Source organism: Typopeltis vanoorti, chromosome 21 (assembly GCF_054136105.1).
Source record: "Typopeltis vanoorti isolate ZY-2024b chromosome 21, IOZ_Tvanoo_1.0, whole genome shotgun sequence".
NCBI lineage: Eukaryota > Metazoa > Arthropoda > Arachnida > Uropygi > Thelyphonidae > Typopeltis > Typopeltis vanoorti.
Window position 1 is genome coordinate 50789095 of NC_143569.1, and position 24469 is coordinate 50813563.

General features: G+C 37.1%; 1 protein-coding gene across 3 annotated transcripts in view; it reads right to left on the minus strand.

Annotated features, from left to right (window-relative positions):
* Positions 1–24469, minus strand: part of Top3alpha (topoisomerase 3-alpha) — a 496301-nt gene that overhangs the window by 43973 nt on the left and 427859 nt on the right. For all 3 annotated transcript variants that reach the window (XM_090411715.1, XM_090411714.1, XM_090411713.1), the window contains 3 exons: positions 20218–20317; positions 10344–10424; positions 9999–10138 (listed from right to left, as the gene is read on the minus strand). In XM_090411715.1, the coding sequence (XP_090267841.1) occupies positions 9999–10138; positions 10344–10424; positions 20218–20317 (321 nt within the window). The remainder of the gene's footprint in view (positions 1–9998; positions 10139–10343; positions 10425–20217; positions 20318–24469) is intronic.

Genomic DNA, 24469 nt, shown 5'->3' on the forward strand with positions numbered 1-24469 from the left:
CTTTTGTGTAGATTAAAACTGTCATGCTTTTCTTGTAGAATTTCAATTTCTCTACATTTTTCATTCATCCAGATTTTATATAAGCTGGCCTACTTTGGCCAAACAGGCAGGATAGCAAATATCAGAATTTCAGAACACAAGGACTACATCCGGTTTCACCAGTACAGCCACTTTGGCTTGCACTCTGGATACACGCCACAGAATACGGTGGAAAAAAGCCACAATAATACACAGCAGCAAGTTCAAATTTGAAAGCCTACTCGTGGAATCAGCCTCAGCCTTAAGAAACATGCCAAACCTCAATAAATTTGGATGCATGAGACTACCCCAAATTTGGAGGCATACTTCAGGAGAACTTCAGCCCAACAGCCAAGAATACCTAATATAGCCCGCTAGGGGCAATATCAGGACTTTAGGAAAAACAGTAGCTTCCTTGCTTCGTCCTCATTTGCTGTTTGTAGTGCCTGCATGCACACATCTTTATCTTAAGTTCCCATGAAGATGGCAATGTGAAATTCCGAAATATTGGAAATATATATTAAAGTTTAATTTATATTCTAGTATACATTGTGAATTCCTTAAGTTATTTAGTAATCATGTATAACCAATGTATAAGACTTTCTAAAAGAACCTCTATCAAATAAGTGACAGTAATATTCAACCAAAAACTGGAGTTACAGTAGTTGACAACTACAGTGTTTGACTTTATAATTACTGTTGTGGTTTGAAAAATCCTCCCATATTTAAACATTTCAAGTCAAATATATATCATCTAACTCCAGCTACTTTTTTCACATTTAATATTTCTATTGACATTTTCTATTCCCTTTTGTTTTTCTCTATTCAGCAGGTCTATACTTATGCACAGGTGATGAAGCTCTAGATGGGGGAGGGGGGAGGGGGTTCCACCAAAAATCAGGGCCAATTTAAGGATCCCGAACAATGAGATGAGGCACCCAAGGTGCTAGTGCTCTGGGAACTTACACTTTTCCCAACCGCCTCAGGAAAAGCGTAAGTACAGCCCTGCTATTCAGCGAGATGATTGGTAATAACCAATCATCTCACTGAATAATTTTTCAAAGTAATTATTCTACATATCCATAATATTCTTATATTACCTATTATCTTTGATTCTTTTTGAGCAGAACAATTTCTCACCTTTGTAACACTTACCTTCTAATTCTGTCGAAATGTCTTCTGAAGATTTTAACCATTTTTGCAGATAGCTTAATATTCCAATATTTATCACTTATATTTTTCAGGGATTGAAACATGTTGTACTTATTTTAGCAAGTAAACAGTAAAAAGTTCTTAAACTTTCTACTTGACTTTTTTTTATTATTTATTTTTGCTTTTTTTAATTTAAACCCATCCAAGATTTTATTTTTCTGCCTTTGTAGAAAATTCACCATTTGGTTCTCTTGCTGCATTTATATGTTGTTCCCCCCCCACCACCACCACCGCCACACACACACATTATTATTATTATTATTCTTTTGCTTTTATTACCAGAGAGGAATTTTGACAAATAATTTCAGTTCTAATAATGCAAAGTTGGGAAGAATTATAAGTCGCATTGCTGATGTTAACTCCCTTCAGGAAGATTTTAATATGAATAGACTTTTTACTTGGACAGAGGAGTGGGGTTATAGTTTTAATATCAGTAAATGTAAGTTATTGTTTTGGAGTGAAGAAATATAAGGTAGGTACTATATCAACAGTGCCATACTGCAGGAAGTAGATGAGATTAGAGATTTGGGGGTGATGGTTGACAGTAGAATGAAGTTTAAAGGGCATATTGCTAGTGTTGCAAAGGCTGTACATCATAGTGCTGCTATAATAAGAAGTACTATATTGGGAGAGTGGGTTCGAGGTTATATGGTGAGTGGGCGGTGTAATTTAGCGCTTGTGTAAAATTGGTGATTTTTGATGTTTTTTTTGTGTGTGTTTTTCCTTAGAAAATTGGTTTTATAGTATATTAGAACGATTTTTGTGTTTTTAAGAGTATTTTGTATGTCTTTATAACATATTTTATTGGGGCTGTTGCGGCTAGAGGGATTCATAGTGTGTAGTGTTCATGAAAGCTCCGGATAAAATAAGTATTATTTTCAGTTATCATTGATAAATTTATTTAATATTGCGTAGTTTTGTTTGCCTTGCATCTCTTAGTGCATCTGTTTGTGTGTTTTTGGTGTGTTATAATTTATAATTTGATAAAATACATTGCAAGTAAGTATGGCTCGAGTACGAAGGAAAATGGCGGCCAGTAATGATGGTTTGCCATCTTTATCAAAGAACGGTAGTATAAAAGAGATGATTCAGTGTACTAGCTGCGAAATGTACGCTTTGCGGAGTGCAGTCGGAGTGTGGTTAGATGATAATAAAGGAGTGAATGTGTGTAGAAAATGTAGTGAGAATGAGAAATTGAAGAGTATTTCGGATCGTGAGTGTGATATTTTTGTCAAACTTCAGAATGAAGAAAATAGGGATATGACAAGAAACGGCGAGGTTGTACCAGAGAATTGTGAGAGTGTGAATGATAGTATTAACGGTTTTACTGAGAATAAAAAAGATGAGATAGACGCAATGAGCGAGATCGCATTGTTGAATGGTGCGATACACAGGCCAAAACAGCAGCTAGAGCATATGAGCAAAAGTCGACTGAATGAACCAGCCAATAATAAAAAGTATGACAGGAAAAATAGACGTACGAGTGTGAACACGAACAAAATGAAGGATAGAGAGCTGTATGGAGACTCGTTAGTATGAGGTGTGATAGTAGAGATTTGACAAAATCGTACCAACCTGGTGCGAACATAAAGGATGTAACTGAGTCTATTAGAGAGCAAAAGGAAAGGGTGAAAGAAATGATTTTTGTGGCAGGTACGAATGATTTGAAAGGAGACAAAATGGAAATGATAGAAGACCTGAATGAATTGTTTGAGGTAGCAAAAGAAAAGAGTGAGAGAATTAGAATGATTAGTCTTTGGCCACTGTATGACAGTGAAATGTTTAAAAGGAGGGCGATAATTGCAAATGACTTTATGCGTGGGTTATGTAAGATGAGTGGTGTGGAATTTGTGGACATGTGGAGTGAATTCGATGGGCGAAAAGATCTATATAAGATGGATGGCTTGCATTTGAATGGTTACAGTGTAAGAAGACTTGAGAAAGTGTTGCTGAATGTGGTGGATGTGCAAATTCAGGGAAACTAGATTTATTAAGGAGGGAGGGTTAGATATACAGTCCTTAGGGAGGCAGTTGAATGTAAGAATAAATATAATATGCCCAAGCAAATAAGGACAACAAATCAGAGTGGGATAGTTAATATAAGGCATCAAGGTAGGGTTGGGGCTAATGAGGGTCTTAAATTCATTTACACTAATGCTAGGAGTATTAGGAACAAGAAGGAAGAGTTTTTGGCCATGGTTGGCACTTCCAGACCACAGGTTATTGGTATTAGTGAAACATGGCTGACTGTAGATGATATAGCTACTGGGATTGAATGTGATGGGTATAGTGTGTTCAGGAATGACAGGGAGAATAAAATGGGGGGAGGAGTATTGTTGATGATAGCTGATGAGCTGCAGCCAAGGGGAATAGAAGTTGAATTGCAGGACAGAGAAAAGAGCACATTTGAGGCCATTTGGTGTGAGATTGTGGCTAGCAGAACTAAATATACAATTGGGTGCTGCTATAGACCAGGTAATGGAAAAGATGGTGATGACAGTATGCACAAGCAAATAGAAGAAATGAGTGGAAGGAGGGTGATTATTATGGGAGATTTCAACTATGGTTGCATTGATTGGAGTGAGGAGAGGACACACAGGAGGAAGGAATTGGATTTTATGTGGTTATTAAGGGATAACTATCTGTGACAGCATGTAATGGAAAATACTAGGGGTCAGAGAGTGCTTGACCTAGTAATCACATCTGAGGATTTGGCTGTAACAAATATGACCACAATGCCACCAATCGGTGAGAGTGATCATAGGGTCTTGACTTGGGAGGTGGCTAAAGGTGTAGAATTTTCAATTAAGACAGGGTACATGTGGAATTATTGGGCTGGAAAGTATGACAAGCTTAGGAGTTTGATTGGTTCAGTGCCTTAACTACCTCCCACGCACATATCGACTAGAAGTCTATATGTGCGTGGGAGGTAGTTAAGAAGGTAGTTAAGAAGTGTTTGCATGAAGCAATGGCTGACTGTATACCTAGAGTCCGAATAATAAATCAACTAGGGGTTAAATGGATGACTAACACCATTAAGCTTGAGCTGCAAAAAAAGAAACAACTATGGAGGGAATTTAAGGAGAAAGGTGACCGGCAGGCACACGAACGGTATAAAGCGCAGGCCAGAAGGGTGATGAGTGTGGTAAGAAAAGCAAAAAAGGATTACGAAAGGACATTGGCCATGCAGACAAAAGAGAATCCTAAACAGTTTTTTAGATATGTAGCAAGTAAAAGGAAAAATGTACATGGCAGAATGATTTTAAAGAATGCCGATGGTAGGGAGGTAACTGAATCAGTTGATATAGTTGAGTTACTGAGTGAGCACTTTGCAAGAATATATCATCCAGGTGGTGACATTGCAGAAACGAATAAACCAGTAGATTATACGGGAATTGTGGTGAATGAAGTGGAGGTGAGTAATCTATTGCATAACCTCAATGTCAATACATCTGTGGGATTGGATGGTATACCAGCTCATGTTGTACAAGAAGCAGCTAAAGAATTGTCAGTACCCTTGACCATTTTGTTTAATTTGAGTCTCGGGTCTGGGTTAGTCCCGAGGGGGTGGAAAGAGGGGAAAATATTTCCACTGCATAAAGGTGGTTCCAAGACTGCTGTTGTAAATTACCGACCGATTAGCATATCAGGAATCATTGTCAAGGTCTTAGAGAAATTAGTCAAGAAAGGAATACAGGATTGGATAGATGAAAATGGGATATTGTATGGGGGACAACATGGTTTTGTGAAGGGTAGATCATGCCTCAGTAACTTGCTCACGTTTTATAACACAGCGGCTGAACTGGATAGGGGTAATGAGTTTACAGTAATACTACTGGACCTTGCCAAGGCTTTTGATAGGATACCACATAGAACCCTAATCAGTAAACTGGAGCAGATGGGGATAGATATAGGGTTGGTGAGATGGATAGGAGGGTGGTTGAAGGAGAGATACCAGAGAGTGGTTTATTCAGGAGTGGAGTCTAAAAGACGGCTTGTGACTAGTGGAGTGCCACAGGGCTCTGTTCTTGGACCACTCCTTTTCAATTTGTTCATCAATGATATAGGAAACGATTTGAGAGGAAGTGTTCACTTGTTTGCTGATGATGCAAAGTTGGGTAGAGCAATTGTGAGTGCACAAGATGTCAAAATTTTACAGGATGATTTGGATAGTTTGGAGGACTGGGCTAAGAAAAATGGATGTCAATTTAATGTGGCAAAGGGTAAGGTTATGCACTTTGGGGTGAAAAGAATAGCAGCAGTATATCGCATTGGTGGAACCGTACTCCAGGAGATTGATGAGGCCAGGGATTTGGGAGTGTTGGTGGATAGGGAGTTGAAGTTTATGGGGCACATTGCAAAAGTGACTAAAACAGCTCACCAAATCACTTGGCTTATGAAAAATACTTTAACATGCAGAGACAAACAAGTTATTGTTCCTCTGTATCGAGCCTTGATAAGACCCCATCTGGACTACTGTGCCCAGTTATGGGCAATAGGGTTTCTTCGTGATGGGGAGGAAGTGGAGAGGATCCAGAGATGGGTGACCAAGATGACAGCAGGTCTGTGGAATGAACCTTATGAGAATAGGTTGAAGATTTGTGGGTTGCAGAAATTGGTCGATAGGCGAAGGAGGGGTGATATGATTGAGACATTCAAATTACTGAAGAGTTTCTATAAGATTGATCCAAAAGATATTTTTGAAAATATGACTGGTGGTGGGAGGACTAGGGGAGATGAATGGAAGCTGGGCAAGAGTGTGGTTGACAAGGGTGTTAGAGCTAGGTTTTTTACTTGGAGAGTAGTGAATGAGTGGAATAAGCTTCCAGAGTCTGTTGTGGGTGCTACGACCGTGAATGAGTTCAAGGCAAGGTATGATAGATACTGTGTGAATGTCGAATAGTTGTTCTTGACATGATGTCAGGCCTCCCTCGATGAGTCTGTCGACTCATCGAGGATGTGGTTGTGCCACTGTATAAAGCACTGGTCAAACCACACTTCAACTATTGTGCTCAAATCTGGTCACTTGATTTTCAGTGTGATGTGGAGACATTCGAGAGGGTCCAGATGCTAGTGACTAAGACAATATCAGGACTTTGGACTGCTGGCTATGGAAAGAGGTTGAAAGAATGTGGATAGAAAGAAAAGAGGTGATATGATAGAGATAAGTCAATGAGAGGATTTTATCAGATTAATCCAGATGAGATTATAAAAAGAGTAGAAGGAAAGAGGGGAAAACCAGAGGTCATCCCTGGAAGTTATGTAAGAATGTGGTGAAGAGAGGTGTGAGGAGTAGATTTTTTTACATGGAGAATTGTCATTGAATGGAGCACATCATGGAGCACATCACCAGAATGTGTTGTTAATGCAAGGAGTATTAAGGATTTTAAGATTCAATATGATAAATATGTTGTCAGTTAAATGAACCTCCCACAATTAGTCTGTTGACTCCATGGACAGTGCAATAATAATAATTTTAGTTCGTGCAGTTAGCCTAGTGGCTGTGTGCTTCACAACCATATGCCTGGGGAAAGAGTGTCCTAGGATCGATTCCCGTCGGTGACATGAGGAGCTGAAGGATCCTCAGCCACAGCCAAGTTGGCCAGTCTTGGATGTGGACAGTAGGGTTTTTCATCCCGCAAAGCAGGCAAACTGGCCTTGAGAAATCAAAGCTACAGACATAGGATACACCAGGACGCAGGGCTGACCACCTTATCCTGTGAACGGTTTGAGGTCCAATGATTAATAAATCCTCGACACCGCAAGGTAAAAGAGGGAAAGGAAAATGAGATTAGATGAGATAATAATTTTCATAAATGAAATAAAAAAACCAACATACTGCATGTTTTTCTTTCAGTGGGATGATTTCAACAAAACTCTGATAGCTGTGGTTGTATGCAAAATAATAATGGTTCATACATTAACATGATATAGAAGCACTGTTGTATATAAAGTATAATGAAAACTACCAGGTCATCCCAAAAGTAATGTCATTTTTAGCATAAAGTTTTGAAAGGATATAAAATATAAATCACTTGCTAATTTAATCAAGTATATATTCTCCACTTGAATCAATAACACTCTTTCAACATTGTGAAAGCTTCATAATGCCATTTCTATAGAATTCAGAAAGTTTGGAGGCTAAGACGTTGCATAGGCTCAATTTCAGTGTATAATGTATTGTATTGTTTTTCATTAATGAAGTGTCACAAACTTCAAAATAAGTGGTAATGTGAAAGTGCAAGATCAGGAGAATATGGAGGATGTGGAAGCTTTTCCCAGCCAAGTTCCTCAACCTTGGTACAGGTGATTCTTGTACATGAGGGCATGCATTATCATGGTGAAAAAAACACCCTTTCAATTGACCAGAAAACACCTCTTTTCTTTCAGTTTTTCATTCAATCAATTGAGTTGTTCACAGTGTGAATTTTGTGGTTTTGTGACAAGAGTTTAAAGTATATAATACCAGCCATATCCCACCAAATGCTTAACAAAAACCTTCTGAGGGTGAAGATCTAGTTTTGGCTGAGGTTTAGCCTGCTCCCCCCAAATGAACCCACTGCCTTCAGTGCTTAACAAAGTATCCATTTTTCATCACTGGTGACTACACAACTCAAAAACAGAGATTGAACGACTCAAAAATGAAGAGCAGTGCAGATATTGACGTGCTTTCTACAATTGTTGTTCATCAGTTTGTGAGTAACCCACATGCCACACCTAGACACTATTGCAAGTTCTTCCAAATGGCGATGGATGGTCAATGACAATAAATTAAGATCTTTTGCTAAATCTTCAACAGTTTTGTACTAAATCTTTAACAGTTGCATTGGCATTTCTTACAATAGCAGCTTCCAGCATATCATTATCGAGAGAGACAGAGAACCCAGAGCAAGGGGAGTCTTTTAAGCTAAAGTCCACTCCCCTGGTCGAAATTTTTGAACATATCCCTGGCACTTTGCACATTCAAAACACTACTGCCATACACGTCTTGCACATTTTTTACAGTGTTAGCAGCACTGTTGCCTTTTTTTGAACTCATAAAGCATGATGTGCTCTTTAATGACCTCCAGAGTAATAAAGGGTTATTTAAACAATAACTTATGTATGATGTTCTTGCAAGGCGGAATTCCTTAGAATGAGGCAGTCTCAGTTTAGTGGCATTTATAAAGCTTTAAAAATTTACATTTAGACAAGCAGAGAAACGTTTAAACAAGTACAGTGTAAAAAACGACATTACTTTTGGATGACTTGATATATAAATTTAATCAATGAATGAACTAAATTTTATCTGGAATTCTTGTGAACAGATCAGACAATCAAAATTCTGGTATTAAATGTACACTTAATGTGTGTGTTTGTGTGTGTGTACAGGTAACCCTCGTATAGCGCAGTACTTATACAACATGGTTTCACTATAACGTGGTCTACAAATTGTAGCGACCCTTGTTCAACGCGGTATTTATACAATGCAGTTTCGATATAACACAGTCTACAAATTGCAGTAATCCTTTATCTTTTCATATATTTTTCACCACGTGACTTAAAAATCAAATTTTATCTTCGTTAAATTTGTGTCTGCTCTGCCCGTATCGCACATGTAGTTATAAGTAGCGAATTTTAAGGGAAATACCCTTTAGCACGCATGTACATCAATTGTTTACCATGTAAAGTGTTAATTATTGTTGAAAGTTGTCTTTGTTTTCTGCCACGAAAGCGCATTATAAGTGTGTTCATCTCAAGCTGAGCACTTTATTTCCTGGTGAGTTACATACAATATGTAATGTTTTTTTTTTTTATGTAAAAAAAATATTTCTATAGTAATGGCCACTTAGAGGGCTTTTTGATATGGTGGAAAACGAAATTAGTGAATTAATTGATGAGGAAATGAATTTAAATTAGGAGGAACTGGTACAATTAATAGATGCCGTCGAACCAAATAGCAGGGAAAGTTCTGTCGAAGATTCTGATTATGATGAATCCGTTAAAAAATTCAGTTTAAAGAAATTAGCAGAAGGATTGGACTTGGCAAGAAAGTTAGGAAGCTATTTTATGGATAATGATCCCACAATGAGGGCTCCGAAAAATTCACGAAACAATTGGATATTTGTTTAGCTCCATATTATGAACTTAATAAAAAATTGCAGCCTAGTGGTAAGCAAGGTCACATTACTGACTTCTTGATAACTAAACCAGCCGAAGTATGCAATGAGAATTATACAAATCATGTCCCAGAGATTTCAAGTGATGACGACTTCTGGCCACTCGTAAATAAAGAACATCTATGAAATGTTCGTTTTGAAGACAGTTATGACGATTAAAACGTGCACTTTATTATGTGCAATGAAGTTTACGTACAATTTGTAATTTTATAAGTTTATGCTATATATTTGTTTCATAGTTTATATGTTTTCTTGATTTACATGAATTACAAGAATTAAATAAAAATATATTTTTGTTGGGTATGTCATTGTTGTTTATATAATTAAAAAAAAACGATTTAGGAACCTAACCCTACTTTTTCTATGTAATCTGAGTCTCGCATAACGCGATTTATATAACGCGGCATTTCTATGGAACCTAACATCTGCGTTATACGAGGGTTACCTGTGCATATATATATATATGTGAGATGTGAACAAATTTATATAAAACAACAATTATGTTATTAGCTTAAATGGTTTGGATATGATCCCATTTCCATATGATTTAGTTTGGGCTGATAGTATCAAAATAACTGTTTTGTTGTGATTTATAATAATAAAAATTACCTGACTGCAGCGAATTTGAAAATGTATTTGATGATGATGGATCATCAGCCCACTGGAAAAACCCACAACTTTGATCGCGAGATTTAGGACATCCATAAAATTGTCTTCCTTTGTTAGGACCTTCCTTCTGGACTGTTAATCTAAAGGAGAAATGTGATAAGTTCAGAAGAATAAAATTCTGCTGTAGTGCACATCAGAAAATCACACTACTGGAGTCAATATTTAGTCATTTTATTAATTATAAATATCACTTAATAATCTTTGGCTATAAATTAACAAAGTTAATTTTATCAAAACTAATCATTCTATTAATTTCATGAAATTTATATTCACTGTGAAACTTACAGCTTTGCTGATAGAGGGCAATAACACATCACTGAGGAATCTGTACTATTATTTCTTACAGACACTCCACTATCAGAAGACCTATAAATGAAGTGAGAAGTGTATATTTCAATTCTAAATTACTTCAACTGATTTCATTAATGTACATTAATACGATAATTTAAGATTACTAACTGAGATAAAGCACTAATTAAGTTATCATTACACATAAAACAGACAAAACAGGATCTTAAGAAAAGACATTGGATAACTTGGAGATTTTCGAATAACCTCTAAGAATGTTAAGAATTAACTAATGTCCAGTTCTCACTTCCAGTAGTGTGCTCCATTGTGTAGAACTTCATTTTCTCAAAGTGGTTTGTCAAATAAATCTCAAGATAATGTACATTCACTTAACAAGGTATGCAAACATAAAATTCTTGAGTTAAAACAGTAACACATATAGACCTCCCCCATCCCCCCAAAAGGGGATGGGGGAGGTCTAAATGCTTTGCTGTTTTAACTTTTTACCTATGCCACCAAAGCATAGATAATTTACCAACTGTAAAGCTTTTAAACCAATACATTTATTTTAATAATATTTATTAGGGTATGTATGTATGTATGTATATACATACAGCCGGCCTGATTGGCCGAGTGGTTAGCATATCCGCTCTCCAGCCAAAAAGCTGTGGGTTCGAATCCCGCCGTGAGCACGGATGTTTGTGAGTGTCTGTGGAAATACTAGTGGTGGTGGTCAGTAGTAGATGGTATTAGTGTAGTTGTGGTCAGCTGGAGAATTGAGTAATGGAGACAGAGTTATAGAGCAGGACTCATCCCTTGATGAGTCCTTGGACTCCCTGGAGATATCAAATAATAATAATTATAAATACACACACACACACACACACACACAAATTCATGTTGAATCCTCTAATAGAGTGGTGCATATGAAATCCTGGTGACCAAAATTATTATTTGAAAGGCTAAATTATGCAAGTTTAACTACATGAAACATTATATATAATCATCAAATTAGTAATGTGTACTCTCAAGGGTATACACATACTATAACACAAGGGTAGAGGATACCGTAATAATACCACATGAATAGTTTATATTATTTCGAATCGGCAATTTTCCTCCAAATTGGTCTGTCTGTTAGCTATCAGAACTCCAATATTATCCAAACTTATACTTTGGTTTTCTAAGGCATGTTTAACTATATTCCATCTCTGTATTCTATCAATCTACTAGATACTCAATATTATCTTTACACCATGTAAATTTAGTATTTAGTATTTTGATAGTTTTCTCTTAGTACCTTGTCATGTGCTTTTTCTAGATTTACATATATATATGTGTGTGTGTGTGAAATTCAACTCCCACCCAAAGACAATCAAAAACATCCATGCAGTCTATTGGATGGAGTGCAGATATTCTTAAAAGATGATGGGTACTGCAAAAAAAAAAAAAAAATTGCCTGTTCTGTTCTAAGTAATGGAATATCCCAACATATTACATAATCTGTTCTAAATGCACAGGCCAGGAGTAGCTATCAAATGCATGTCATACTGTTTCCAATCAGTAACAGATATCACAGATCGGATCTCCAACATTCAAATACTTTCATTTGATGGTATTGACTGGAAGGCAACCATATTTAATATAAAAGCAAAATCCCTACTGTTAAGGTATCCTTGGAAATTCACTTTGTTTCATTACTTACTGGTACTAACAGCAACAGCTGTGGAAGTTTGTGGTGAAAGAGGTTAAAGAAGAGATAAAAAAAAAAAGAGATTTATTTATACTCAAGTGAGAACCTTGAGGACTGAGGTGGAGAAGGGTTCCATGTGAACAGCAGTTGAACATGGGTCAGTCGGTCCTACGGGATAGGAGAAATCTGTTCTGAAGCGGGACATTGTGAATGAGCTGGTCCTGTCAGTAGACCGAAAGAGAATCGGGATAATATTCCCAAACCCAGACACAGAGATCGGTCCCTCTGGGGCCAAGTGGGGTAATGCAACCGAACTCGGAGAAGTTCACGGGAGTCCCGTGGAGAGTTGTCTTTTCTTTGTAAGGGTTTGGCTCTCTGGAATCGGTTCATCCAGAGATAGGAATGCTATCCCTGTAAAGCACCGTGCCTCCTGCAGTGTCCGTAGTGCTCCTGTTTGCCCTTGAAAATCTGAGGGAGAGAGTGTGATTTTCGTGCCAGACCATACCCATATCTGTAGCAGGTCTCCAAGGTAAACAGCCTCTAGTCAATAGAATAACGTAGGTAAGGGAAGTCGGCAAGTCGGATCCGTAACCTCAGGACAAGGATTGGCTCTGAGGACTGGGCCGGTTGGGCTAGGATCCGAAGCAGATATGACACTGCACCAGGACTGGACGAAACTGCCCAGTAATGGAACAGTTGAGCCCGGACCAGCGTCAGGGCCTTCTCATGGAATGCCTCAGCTGCACGGCATGCTGGATGGCCCGTCTGGCACGACCATTTCGGCCGGCAACTAACAGCTGACTAAGAACTGGCAAGGACCAGGGGAATCGGACTGTCTAATTAAAACAAAGCATTGCGATGGCCATTGAGAGGTGTTGACGCAATGTGATTTCTGCCGAGTGCTCTGAATGTCAAAGTGAAGAAATTCAATCAAGCACAGGTAAACGGCAGGAGTAACTATGACTCTCCTTGAGGTAGACGTGTTGGACAGAACCCTTGTCCTGCTAGTGAGACCACTTCCAATCTTTGTCCAAATATATATCATCAGGGGAAGCCTGGTGAGTGCGAATAGCACACTTGATAATTCCTGACGATGCTCACGCCAGTTCAAGTCTGGTTGTCTCAAAGAGAGGTCCTGAAGGTCTATGTCTAAGAGCTGCACTTAACATGGGGAATTGCCATACCACCGTGCACCTATGCATATGAGCTTTTTTGTAGGGAAACCGTCTAGAGACCGTTGTTTGAGTTGGGAAGAGGTGGGAGTACTCTTAAAGACTCTCAATGTGTCCCTATGCACATACACCGCAGGGAGTTTCTTTCTAAAACTCACATTCATTGGCATGCTCATTAGATCGAGTTAGTGGTTCAAAAGTATACACCAACCAATGAAGGTATAATCCTTAAAAATAAAATTAATAATATCAGGAGTGGGGGAGGGATATTAGCTCATAGGTAAGTGCTAGTTGTAAGTTAGTAGTTATCTAGTATGTAAGATAGACAAAGGATATCAAATATTAGCATGGCAAATAATATCAGACAGGTGCAAGTTCGATTGGCGTAATTCATGGCAGGCACTGAGCTGGTATTAGCGATAGCACGAACAATAAGCCCAAATTGGTAAGAATAATAATACAGGTCTGTGAATTTAATAAAAGTGGCGAGTATGGCTATTAGTCATACTGTGGTAAGCACATGAACTGAATGACTTTAGGTTCATGTACCACAGGACATTAAGGACTGAATGCCTTTCGGTCCTTAATGCGAGACAGGGGCACATTGCCAAGAGAGTCTAACCTGAAAGATAGCTAAGAGAGTTACAGGTTAGTTTTACCCTACTGATGACTAGTCATTGCGACTCAGTAGAGGAGCCGCATCACGAGAGGAACCACAGGTTCGGACACTTGGTACATTTGCTTGGTCGAGTGACCAGTGGTGCGAAGCTACTACCATCCGTGGAATTATGACTGAATGCCTCTAAGTCAGAATCCCATCTAGCCACTGCAACGATACCGTTCGTGCCTTGAGCGTTAAAAGGCATCACTAGCCGGAGTTGCTTTCGTACTGTCATGGTACGATTGCTCTGGCAATGAGGCAACTAGAATGAAAGCATCAAGGCAATCGTTGAGACTATGTGGCAGCTGCTTTCTACATACGCCACACCATTCAGGTGTGACATGTGGACACCAAATTGTCCGCAGACGATCTAGGTACTGGTCTGGGTGTCGAGCAGCCACCATACTGTGATCTATTGAGACTCATCCTCTGACATATTACATAATTTGTTCCAAATGCACAGGCCAGGAGTAGCTATTGAATGCATGTTATACTATTTCCAATCAGTAACAGATATCACAGATCGGATCTCCAATGTTGTTCAAGTACTTTCATTTGATGGTATTGACTGGAAGGCAACCATATTTAATATAAAAACAAATTCCCTCCTGTTAAGGTATCCTTGGAAATTCAGTAAGTAATGAAACAAAGTTTTGCTGTTAGTACCAACTGTGGAAGTTTGTGGCAAAAGAGATTAAAGAAGAGATAAAACAAAGAGATTTCTTTATACCAAATTTTACTTTTATTAATGAAAAGAATGCCAATGCCTGAATGTTGTAGCATTCAAGAACAATCTCAGCTTTTGGATCTTTATAATCATTTACTCTAAATAGTGAAAGATGAAAACCCAGATAGTACTAGAGATCTGCATGTGTGATTGGTCTGCAACATTTTAAGGATTTTTGAAGCTGTTGCTTAAATAGCAGAATTTTAAGACTGGAAGCCCAGACTCTATGCTTGTTTGATAGTTGAAGAAATTTCTTTTTAACTTATTGGTATTAGTTGGACCAAAAATTGCACTGGTTTACTATATAATTTCTTTTCTTCAGCTTCTGTAATGTCTATAATGTTTATTATGTACAACTGAGCAGAGAAGATTATGGTTTTTAAGTATTAGGAATTTAGAAGAAAAGAAAAGTGGCCCACTTTTCCAGTCTTCTAAGGTTTCAATGTTTTTGTATATGAGTTCTTGAATTAGTAATATTGGGTAAGTGGAGAAGGTAATTCCAAGTATAGTGAAGGATTTTCTCTTTGGGGTTAGTACAAAATGTCTCCAAGATCCCATTTTCCAAAAACTTTAATTCTGTCTTGTCTGCATTAGCAGTTAATCCATTGATTATGCTTAATTTTTCCAAAATACCCAAAAAAGATGTATATGGAATCATTATCCCTCAGTCTATTACATCATTGCCATATGCTAATACCTTATTTTCCAACTGTTATTCCTTGCGCAGCATGTGTAGTGTCGACTTCCTGCAAGTAAGGTTCAAAAACCAGTGTAAAGAGTAATTGACTAAGACCATATGAACAACCTTGCTTGTCTCCTTTTTGCATTTTGACCGGGTCTGAAAGGAACCAATTAACCAGGAAGTAGTTCAATTAGCATAGGCTCCTTTAATAATGGATAGCAGCTCTTTACCCACACCAATTTGCTGGAGGATATGGAAAAGCAAGGGATGCAGAACATTTTCAAATGCTTGAGTAAGGTCTATTGATAGCACTGCCATTGTTAACTAGGCAGAGTAGATGATGTAGCAGAAACTTGTGTGCTTTTAATTATGTACCTCATTCCTACTTTGAGCCTGTTATTGATAATACAGAAAAATATCTTGTAGTCACTAATACATCTCTGTTAGGTTTTGGAAAGAGGATGGTATGGCCTGCTACAAATGCACTTGGTATGTGTCCTGTACAGAGAAAAGAATTAAACAGTATAACTAGAATGGGAAAAATAAAATCTCGGGTCTTGTGGTTTAGAGAGCAATGCTATCCACTTAGCCAACCATGCTAGTAAATGATTCTAGTTTTGTAAGCAAGAGTAATTACGTGTTTAAGTTTCTTTTTTTTTTTTTAATTTTAACTTTTTTTTAGATCACTACACTAAATGGCTTTGATAGGACAGAAGGTTAATTGTGTACTCAGCACACAATGCACTACAAAACTCAGCAAAGAGGTGCATATAACTGTTAGAAGTTTCATCACACATTATGGAAAGGTGACACAGCACAGAATTTCAATTTTGAATTGTATGAAGAAATTCACAGGGTGGTTCTATGAATGGCATGCAGCAAAATGGAAGGCTAGGATTAGCAAAGAAGATTGTGATATCTGCAGAGAGAGCTTTTAGATGAGGTAATGATAATCACTAAGAGAGGCATCAATGGAATTATGCATTCTAAAATAATGGTGTGCATAGTACTCAAACTGAAAATAACAAGGGTCCTAAATGAATGGCACTAAAAACTAGAATATATAACCTTAGTGCATTTTACAGAATGTTTTTATCTTAAATACAACCCATGGTTATTATTTAACATCTGAAAATGAACAAAGACTTTATGAACATCTTGTATAGCCTATATTATTATTATTATTAAGATAGACTTCTTGTGAGTTGGGAACTCATCAAGGAAGGTAACATATTACCTGTACAAGCTGTCACACCTGTTCTTGAATTCATTCACACTACCTGCACTCACCCTCTAATTAGTAATCCATTTCAATCACACACCACTCTATGAGAGAAAAATCTAGCTCTCACTCCTTCTTGATGGCATTCATTTCTCAACTTCCAAGGAATTCCTCACCCTCTATAAAATGAAAAATTCCATTTACTGATATCCTGTATGACCTTTCAGAAGTTTGCAAGTCTCAACCATATCATCCCTTTCTTTCCTGTTTGCCAGTGTCTGCAGTCCAAAAATTCTCAATCTGTTTTCATGATCAGCATTCCACAATCTTGATATCATTTTTAACACTCTCCTTTGTGCACGCACACACTCTCTCTCTCTCTCTCTACTGTATCAGAATCACCACGGATCCAAGAGACCCTGCTGTATCCATTCCTCTCATCTAACTCAACAGTAATATTATTGTAAAATGTGAGCAAAATGCTCAAACAATGACCCGCGATGCTCATTGCCAAATACAGATTCTTTGTCAACCAATTTCTGTATCGAGCTTTAGCCAACTTTTCTAAAATCTTCACCAACACTTCAGAGGTACTGATAGGTCAACATTTGGATATACCAAAATACATACTTAATTCCTCACTAGGAGGTCTCGACCAGTCATAAGAGACAGCAAAGACTGTGATGCAATATACACACACACACACACACATTCAAGTTTTAAGCCATGAGATAGAACTGAAAGATGCATTAGAAGATGGTTTGATGAAAACTTAGGTATAAGACAAAGACATATGTTATCTTTACTGTTAATCATCATCTATATGGATTACATTATGAAGGAAAGTAACATAAGAACACATGGACCTGACAGTCATAATATGCATAATGCACATAGAATTAACTGCTGTTTATCAGAGTATTTAATCAGGTTTCAAAGATGCCAAGTTACTTGGTCATGACAGGCTGTTGAATGCAAGGGAAATTAGGAATTGGGAAAGTATCACTAAACCTGATATCAAAATCGAAGACCTTAAATTCAGATTTTTACTTTAAGCATGTGATGTTATAATCCTAAATAATTCTATTATAAATCTAGAGGACTAACTAAACTGAATAACTACTGTAACAAATGTGGCATGAAAATCAGCATTGAAAAATCAGAAACCCCAAAAGGCAGGAACATAGAAAGCATTAACTTCATTCTCAATGGGAAGCCCACAGAACAAGTAAAGCATTCAGATATTTAGAAACCATTTTTAGGGATGATAGCAAATTTAGTATGGAAATAGATAAATAACAGAATAAGCAAAGCAGATATGGTGGGAAGATGAATAAACTTGTGTATATACAAAACAGAATTCAAACTAGTTTTAACTTATGGATCTCAAAGTTGAGTTATTAAACAGATCATGTATATGAGTCATGTGTAAACTTTAAGGAAGCTGACAGATGGCACAATGACAAAATTATGTTAAAAACGAAGGCATTAGAAAGAAACTTAACATTATTAGCATTCACAAACGTATAAGCAGAGGAGCCTAATCAAAGGGGTAGTATGCCATTTTAACAGAATAGAAGAGGGAAGGTTAGCAAAACAGGTGTATTATTTTTCTAACCATCACTCTAGTGAAAACTATATCGTATTGTAGGTCTGAAGTGGCTTGAAAAAAGTACCATTTTAGTTTTGTTTTGATAATCATGCAAGAAAACCCAAATGAAAACCAAGATTTAGGTGGATCGATGTGTTAGTAGTAAGATGTAACAATATCAGAGATCTGACAAATAACAGATTAATATGGAAGAAAATTGTCAAGCGAAAGGAAGCTAGTCCCAGTAGTAACATAAAAATGACGATGTACTATTAGGACTAGATTCCTTTCTCTTGATAATTTTCTTCCAAATTGACATATTGCCTTCCATGGGGGTCTGTAAACTACTTTATCCAATAGGAAAATGAGGAATTTAAATTTTTTTTTGATACTTTTTGTGACAAAATTAGTCTTAAAAAAAAAAAAAAAAAAAACACTGCTTGAGTTATCTCATAGTTGGCGTCCTGAAAGAAATCGTACTCCCATACACCAACTGCAAATTATTTCGTATCGTCCCTTCTACTGGTTCTACTTATCATTGTATATTGTTTCACTGCAGCAGGTTGTGCGAACTACTTGATTCTTGCAGAGTGTAGATTCAGTCTAGATAAAGACACATGCTATTCACATATAACTTTTATAACTCTGTCTTGCTAACGAAGGGACTCACTGCTAGGAAAACATACGTTTGCAGGACCCTAAGATCCAACAGGAAAGGAAATCCGAAAGATCTGGTAACTTAGAAATTGAAAAAAAGGTGAAGTTTCATGGAGCAGACATGAATCAGTTGTTGTATGCAAGTGGAAAGATAAAAGACACGTTCTGGCTATATCAAACGTGCACAAAGTGCAATCTGTTGAAGTTCAAAATAGGAATGGTAAGATATCAATAAAGCTGAACATTATCAAGGACTATAATAATGGCATGCCCAGCATTGACAGATTGGATCAAATGCTATCATATTATTCTGCTATGCAAAAAACAATTAGGTGGCCTAAGAAAATATTTCTACATGTTATAGAAATGTATATTCTTAATGCCCATTTGTTATATCTAAAAGTTACCAACTGAGATAAGGACATTGAAATTTAGGGAAAAATTCATAGCCCACCTAACTGGAGATAAAATCCAACAACAATAAATCTACAGATACTGAAAATTTCCATTACCTGGAGGCCATACCACCAACTGAAAAATGCCAGCAAGAAATGAGATATTTTTGCCCAGTTTGTGAAGAAAAACCTGCCTTATGTGTGGAAGAATATTTCAAGAAATATCATGCACAAAAATATTTTATATATCTTGTTTTGTGCTACTAGAAAACTTTAGTTGAAAATGTGAATTTTTTTATTTTTTGAATAAATCCATTTTATTTATGACTTGTGTCATTTCCCACTACCATCAAGGCTTTGAATAGACTTGCCACAGACGGCCAATACATATTAGCATGTATTTGCTATGAGAATGACTGTTAGTTGCCATCATAGATCGTCCTTCAAGATAACTCATAGTGGGAGTCCAGTGACAGACTGCCAACTTGGAGTTATCTCGTAGTTGGCAGTTAATGTGTTAATAATATTCACTGACCTTGATTCTCGTGAATTCCATTAAAAATTTAGATAACCAGTAACTTATAATAAGATAATCATAGCTTCCTTCTAAAAGGTGGACAATCAGTCTGTTTTGCTGAGCAGACTGCATCCTTGGCAATGCTTGCTTTAATAGACTAGAATGAACAAATGATATTGTTCTGAGAAAATAGTGGATTCCATGGATGATGGAGAATACTTTGTGAATTGGTTACTGAATAATTATCCTTTAGGCCACAATAAACAAGAAAACTATGAACTTAATTAAGAATTCAATGGTTTAAAATTAAATTTCCAGGAAAATTAGTAATATTTTGATGCTTTCCCTGTCCCAAAATCATATTTAAAACTAGGCAATTGTCAAATCTTTTCATTTTGGAAGGTGTCAAGTATGTATGAATACTATAAATTCATGTAAACAGCACTGATTTCTTTTATAGAATCTCTCTTTGGAAAAATGATTAAGTAATACCTGAATTAACAACTATAGCAATGTCTAGTTACAATGGCAGCAGTCATTGTAACATTTCTTACCTTCCCAATGAAGAAGTGTTTGAAGAGATATCATCATTAGCCCAGAGGAAAAAATTACACTTTGTGCTTGATGGATGAGGACAAGTGTAAAACTGCCTTCCTGTCAAAACAAGTTGATGAAATAATGAAGTAATCTTTGCAAACACAAAAGTATACACACGATGATATGTATGATATCCATATTCAATTCACGTGGAAACAATATTGTTTGGTAATAAGACATAGAAAGTATTTTTATCTCAGTTTAAATATTAATAAGTATGAAAGCAATCAAAAAAAAAAAATCAAAAGTGCAATCCATGCCTAATTTAGATACAGTTTCTGGTTTGATTTGGTCATCACACATTTCCAATGAAATGTGTGATGACCAAAATACCACTTCAGCAGTGGTCTTTTACCTATTAAATTATATTATATTAATTAATTAATAAACTGCAATTTAACTCTTCAATACAATTATTATTAATATCCAAAGCTATGGATTATTAAGATTAATAGTGAGACTTCATTTTCTAGTCTTCCCACACAGACACCTTACAGACTTAACAGAACTCCATGATAACAAATGACCTCAATCTTGCCCGGTGATATTTGCAATCACAAGAATTGTATGCTAAGAATCTTAAGATTTTGGCATAATGCTGTAACATATACATAATGTACAGGGTGTTCGGGATAAATTTGACATATTTATAATTAATTATATTTTTCCGTAAGTTACATGTATTAACACACACTTCTCTTCATTTAAAAGTTTGGACCCTTCTTCATTCATATACAAGATGTCAGAAAGGATGGATAGCTGGAACCCACCTGAATCATGGAAGAGAATAACTTGTATCATGATGATTCGTGCCCGCCATCAAAATAAGGATATTACGACTGCTGCCCAATGCTCCCTGAATACAGTAAAAACAATCAGGCATGAACTAGAGACTTGCAATGGTGACTACGAGGATGTAGCAAGAAGAAAGATCCCTAGCAGACGATCTGATTGCGTTCGTACAGCAGAATTCCTCGCAAATCTGCAGGAACAGGTGTTGAAGAACCCTGGCATTGGAATTCGGGCTTTGTTCGTGGAGTTGCTAACTGTAGTCAAGCCCTGGATAACAAGGGTAGCCAATGGTAGGCCGTATGTATGGCAGCAGGATTCGGCCCCTTGCCACACCTCTGGGAAAAGTCAAAAATGGTTGTCTGAAAATTTCTACGACTTCACCAGTCCAAATGTTTGGCCTCCAAACTCCCCAGACCTTAACCCCATGGATTATTTTGTATGGGGCGCAGTTGAAAAAGACACCAATCGCACTTCCAGTAATACAAAAGCCCAGTTAATGGATAAAATTAAAACAGTTTTTGCGGCCCTTCCCAGGGAGACTGTAGCATCAGCTTGTTCGAGGTTCCGAAGCAGAATTGAAGCTGTGATCGATGCTAATGGTGGTTATTTTGAGTAAATCTTGTTGATAGTATTGTAATTAACTCTGCCTGTAATGTTTTTTTGTCAATTCATTAAATTTAATAGATACAAAGAAGATTTTCTTTTTCCTTACGAAACTGTCAAATTTATCCCGAACACCCTGTATGTATAAAAAACTAAAACTTGAAATGGTATGACAACGTTACCAAATTATGTACAGTCAGCAAGGCGTACAGATGGAAGGACAAGCTGGGACATTAACAGGCACTTACACTTCACTGTAAGAGACAACTGTACAGTTCATCTGGTTATATCATTTTCCTTTTTGGTTACTCATCACAAATACAAACACATGTAGAAATGACCAGAGACAACTGAAAAATTTGAGGCATCAGTATGCTTTCAGTGATACCATTTCTTATCACAACAATTTAACTGTACTTGTTTTTGGTACATAATAAACTAGACAAATTTTAATATAGATTCTAAATAGTAAATTTCATTATCATTCTATTTGCTAGAGTAGATTAATACCATCATTTCAAATCATATAATTGTCTAATAAAAATTATCCAATTACAGTGTGTTTGTGTGTGCGGAAAAGAGCCTTTACTGCGAGTTACTATACTATAATATATATATATCAAACATATATCAAGTTATCACTCTCAAAAACTGCATATAAAATTTTCACAACTAACTTTTTTGGTATAAAATCACAAACAAAGATGTCAAATATAACTATGTTTCTATTTTGACTACTTTCATGAAATGCTTTGTTTCACTTCATCAGGGAATAACATGAATAAACTAAAAACTAGAAAGCAAGTAATCACAGTTAACTCTACTGAAAAATATTTGAAAACGTTTAAACAACGGAAAGTGAGCATTTGCTATTATACTGGTTCATGGGTTGCTCCATACCACTTGAAGATACAAGTGTGTTGTAATAGATTAAGGAAGACTAAACTTGATGTAAAAATCATCCCTTGTTTTCTTTACAATGGAGAGGATGCGTCATCATTTCAACTGATTCTTTGAATGCTCTCGAGTAAAAAACAGTAATCAATCTGGAGTGTTTCAGTTTGTTGCCATTTGATAATGTTTTATCTCCATTGTAAGTGCTGCCAGCCCTGATTTTGTGCTTTCTTTCATCCTCAACATCCTTGAAGTTTTCCGATTGGTGTATCTCACCAGATTTGTCAGTCTGTTGTATTTTTTTTATTTTTTATGTTGGGCCCATATACAAGAGGTTGGTTGGTCAACCTATTGTACGTTAGTACCGTATATGGGTGATGGGTTGTGAAAGGAGAAACTTGTTTACATTTGATTTAAACGCCTGCATATTGTATTCCTTTGGAAAAATGTCAGGGGGGAAGACTGTTCCACAGTACTGTAGTAGCAGGGATGAATGAGGAGGAAAAGAAACTTATTCTGTGGATTTCGAGGTGTACTGTAAAAGGATGTTGGGTGGCAGCTGTACGTGTTCCAATGGGTTTAGTACAGGGTGGGGGAATTATTGATGCTGTTTCAGATGAACATTTCCCGTGAAAATATTTATAGAATATACAGATTGCAGAGACCAAGCATCTATGTGAAAGTGAGGGGAACGAGTTGGTGAGGGATGGGTCATTTATTAGTCTAATTGCTCTTCTCTGTATTGAGTCAAGCATTTTGAGGGTGCTTTTTTGGAGCCCCACTCCAGATGTGAGAGCTGGGCAGATTTGTGACTTGTATAGTGTTAACAGCTGTTTAGGGGTGAAGTAACGTCTTGAGCAAAAGAGAAAACCTCGTTTTTCGGAAGCTGAGGATGCAATGGTTGATGTTTTTATACCAGGAGAGGCTTGATGTTAAGGTAATTCCGAGAAGAAAAATTTCGTCTTGTCTGTGAATTCGAGTGTCATCGAAAACAATGCTGGGGAAAAATGGTTCTTTTTTGTGAGAGACATAAGACAGAACTGGGTTTTACTAGCATTGAAGTTCACAAGGTTGTCTGAGCCCCATTGGCGGATGGCTTGGAGGTCGGAATTAAGGGCAGCGGTGGTTGATGTTCTGTGGGTTGAAGTGAGTTGTGTAGAGTAGGGTTTGTCAAATGAAAGGGAGAAATGTAATGTGCTGTCATCTGTAAAACTGTGTATTGGGTTAGAGGTCAACTGAAGTAGGTCATTGATATACAGAAGGAAGAGGGTAAATGAGAGAACTGAACCCTGAGGGACCCCAGCATTAATTGGATGGTGAGAGGTTAGGGAGCCATCTACCATCACACATAGTGTGCGTCCAGACAGGAAGCTGGCAATCCATCTGCAGAAGTCCTGAGGAAGTGTCCAAATGATGGGAGTTTGTATAGTAAGCCTTTGTGCCAGACTCGGTCAAAGGCTTTGGAGATATCGTGTGCAACTACTTGAGATTCACCAAATTTTTCACTAGTGTTTGTCCAGTGATGGGTGATGTATGAGAGCAGATCTCCTGTTGAAGGGCTTTGATGGAATCCATATTGGTGGTCGCTTAATAGCCGGGTACTTTCAAGGTAGATTAGGAGTTGAGAGTTGATGATTTTCTCCATTACTTTTGATAGGACTGAGGTGATTGAGATTTTGGGGCAGTAGTTAGATGGCAGTGATTTGTCACTCTTTTTAGGAATGGGTTGAATATAGGCCAGTTTCCAGGTTTTCGGATATATATATATATCAGTGGAGTAAGAATGTGTGTACAGGTGGCATAGGATAGGAGTCAGTTCAGATGCACAGACCTTCAGGATAATTGGAGGAATTCCGTCTTGGTCAGGAGGAGATGAGCACTAAGTTGTGGTCAGAATTGCCCAGGGGCTCAAATGCAACT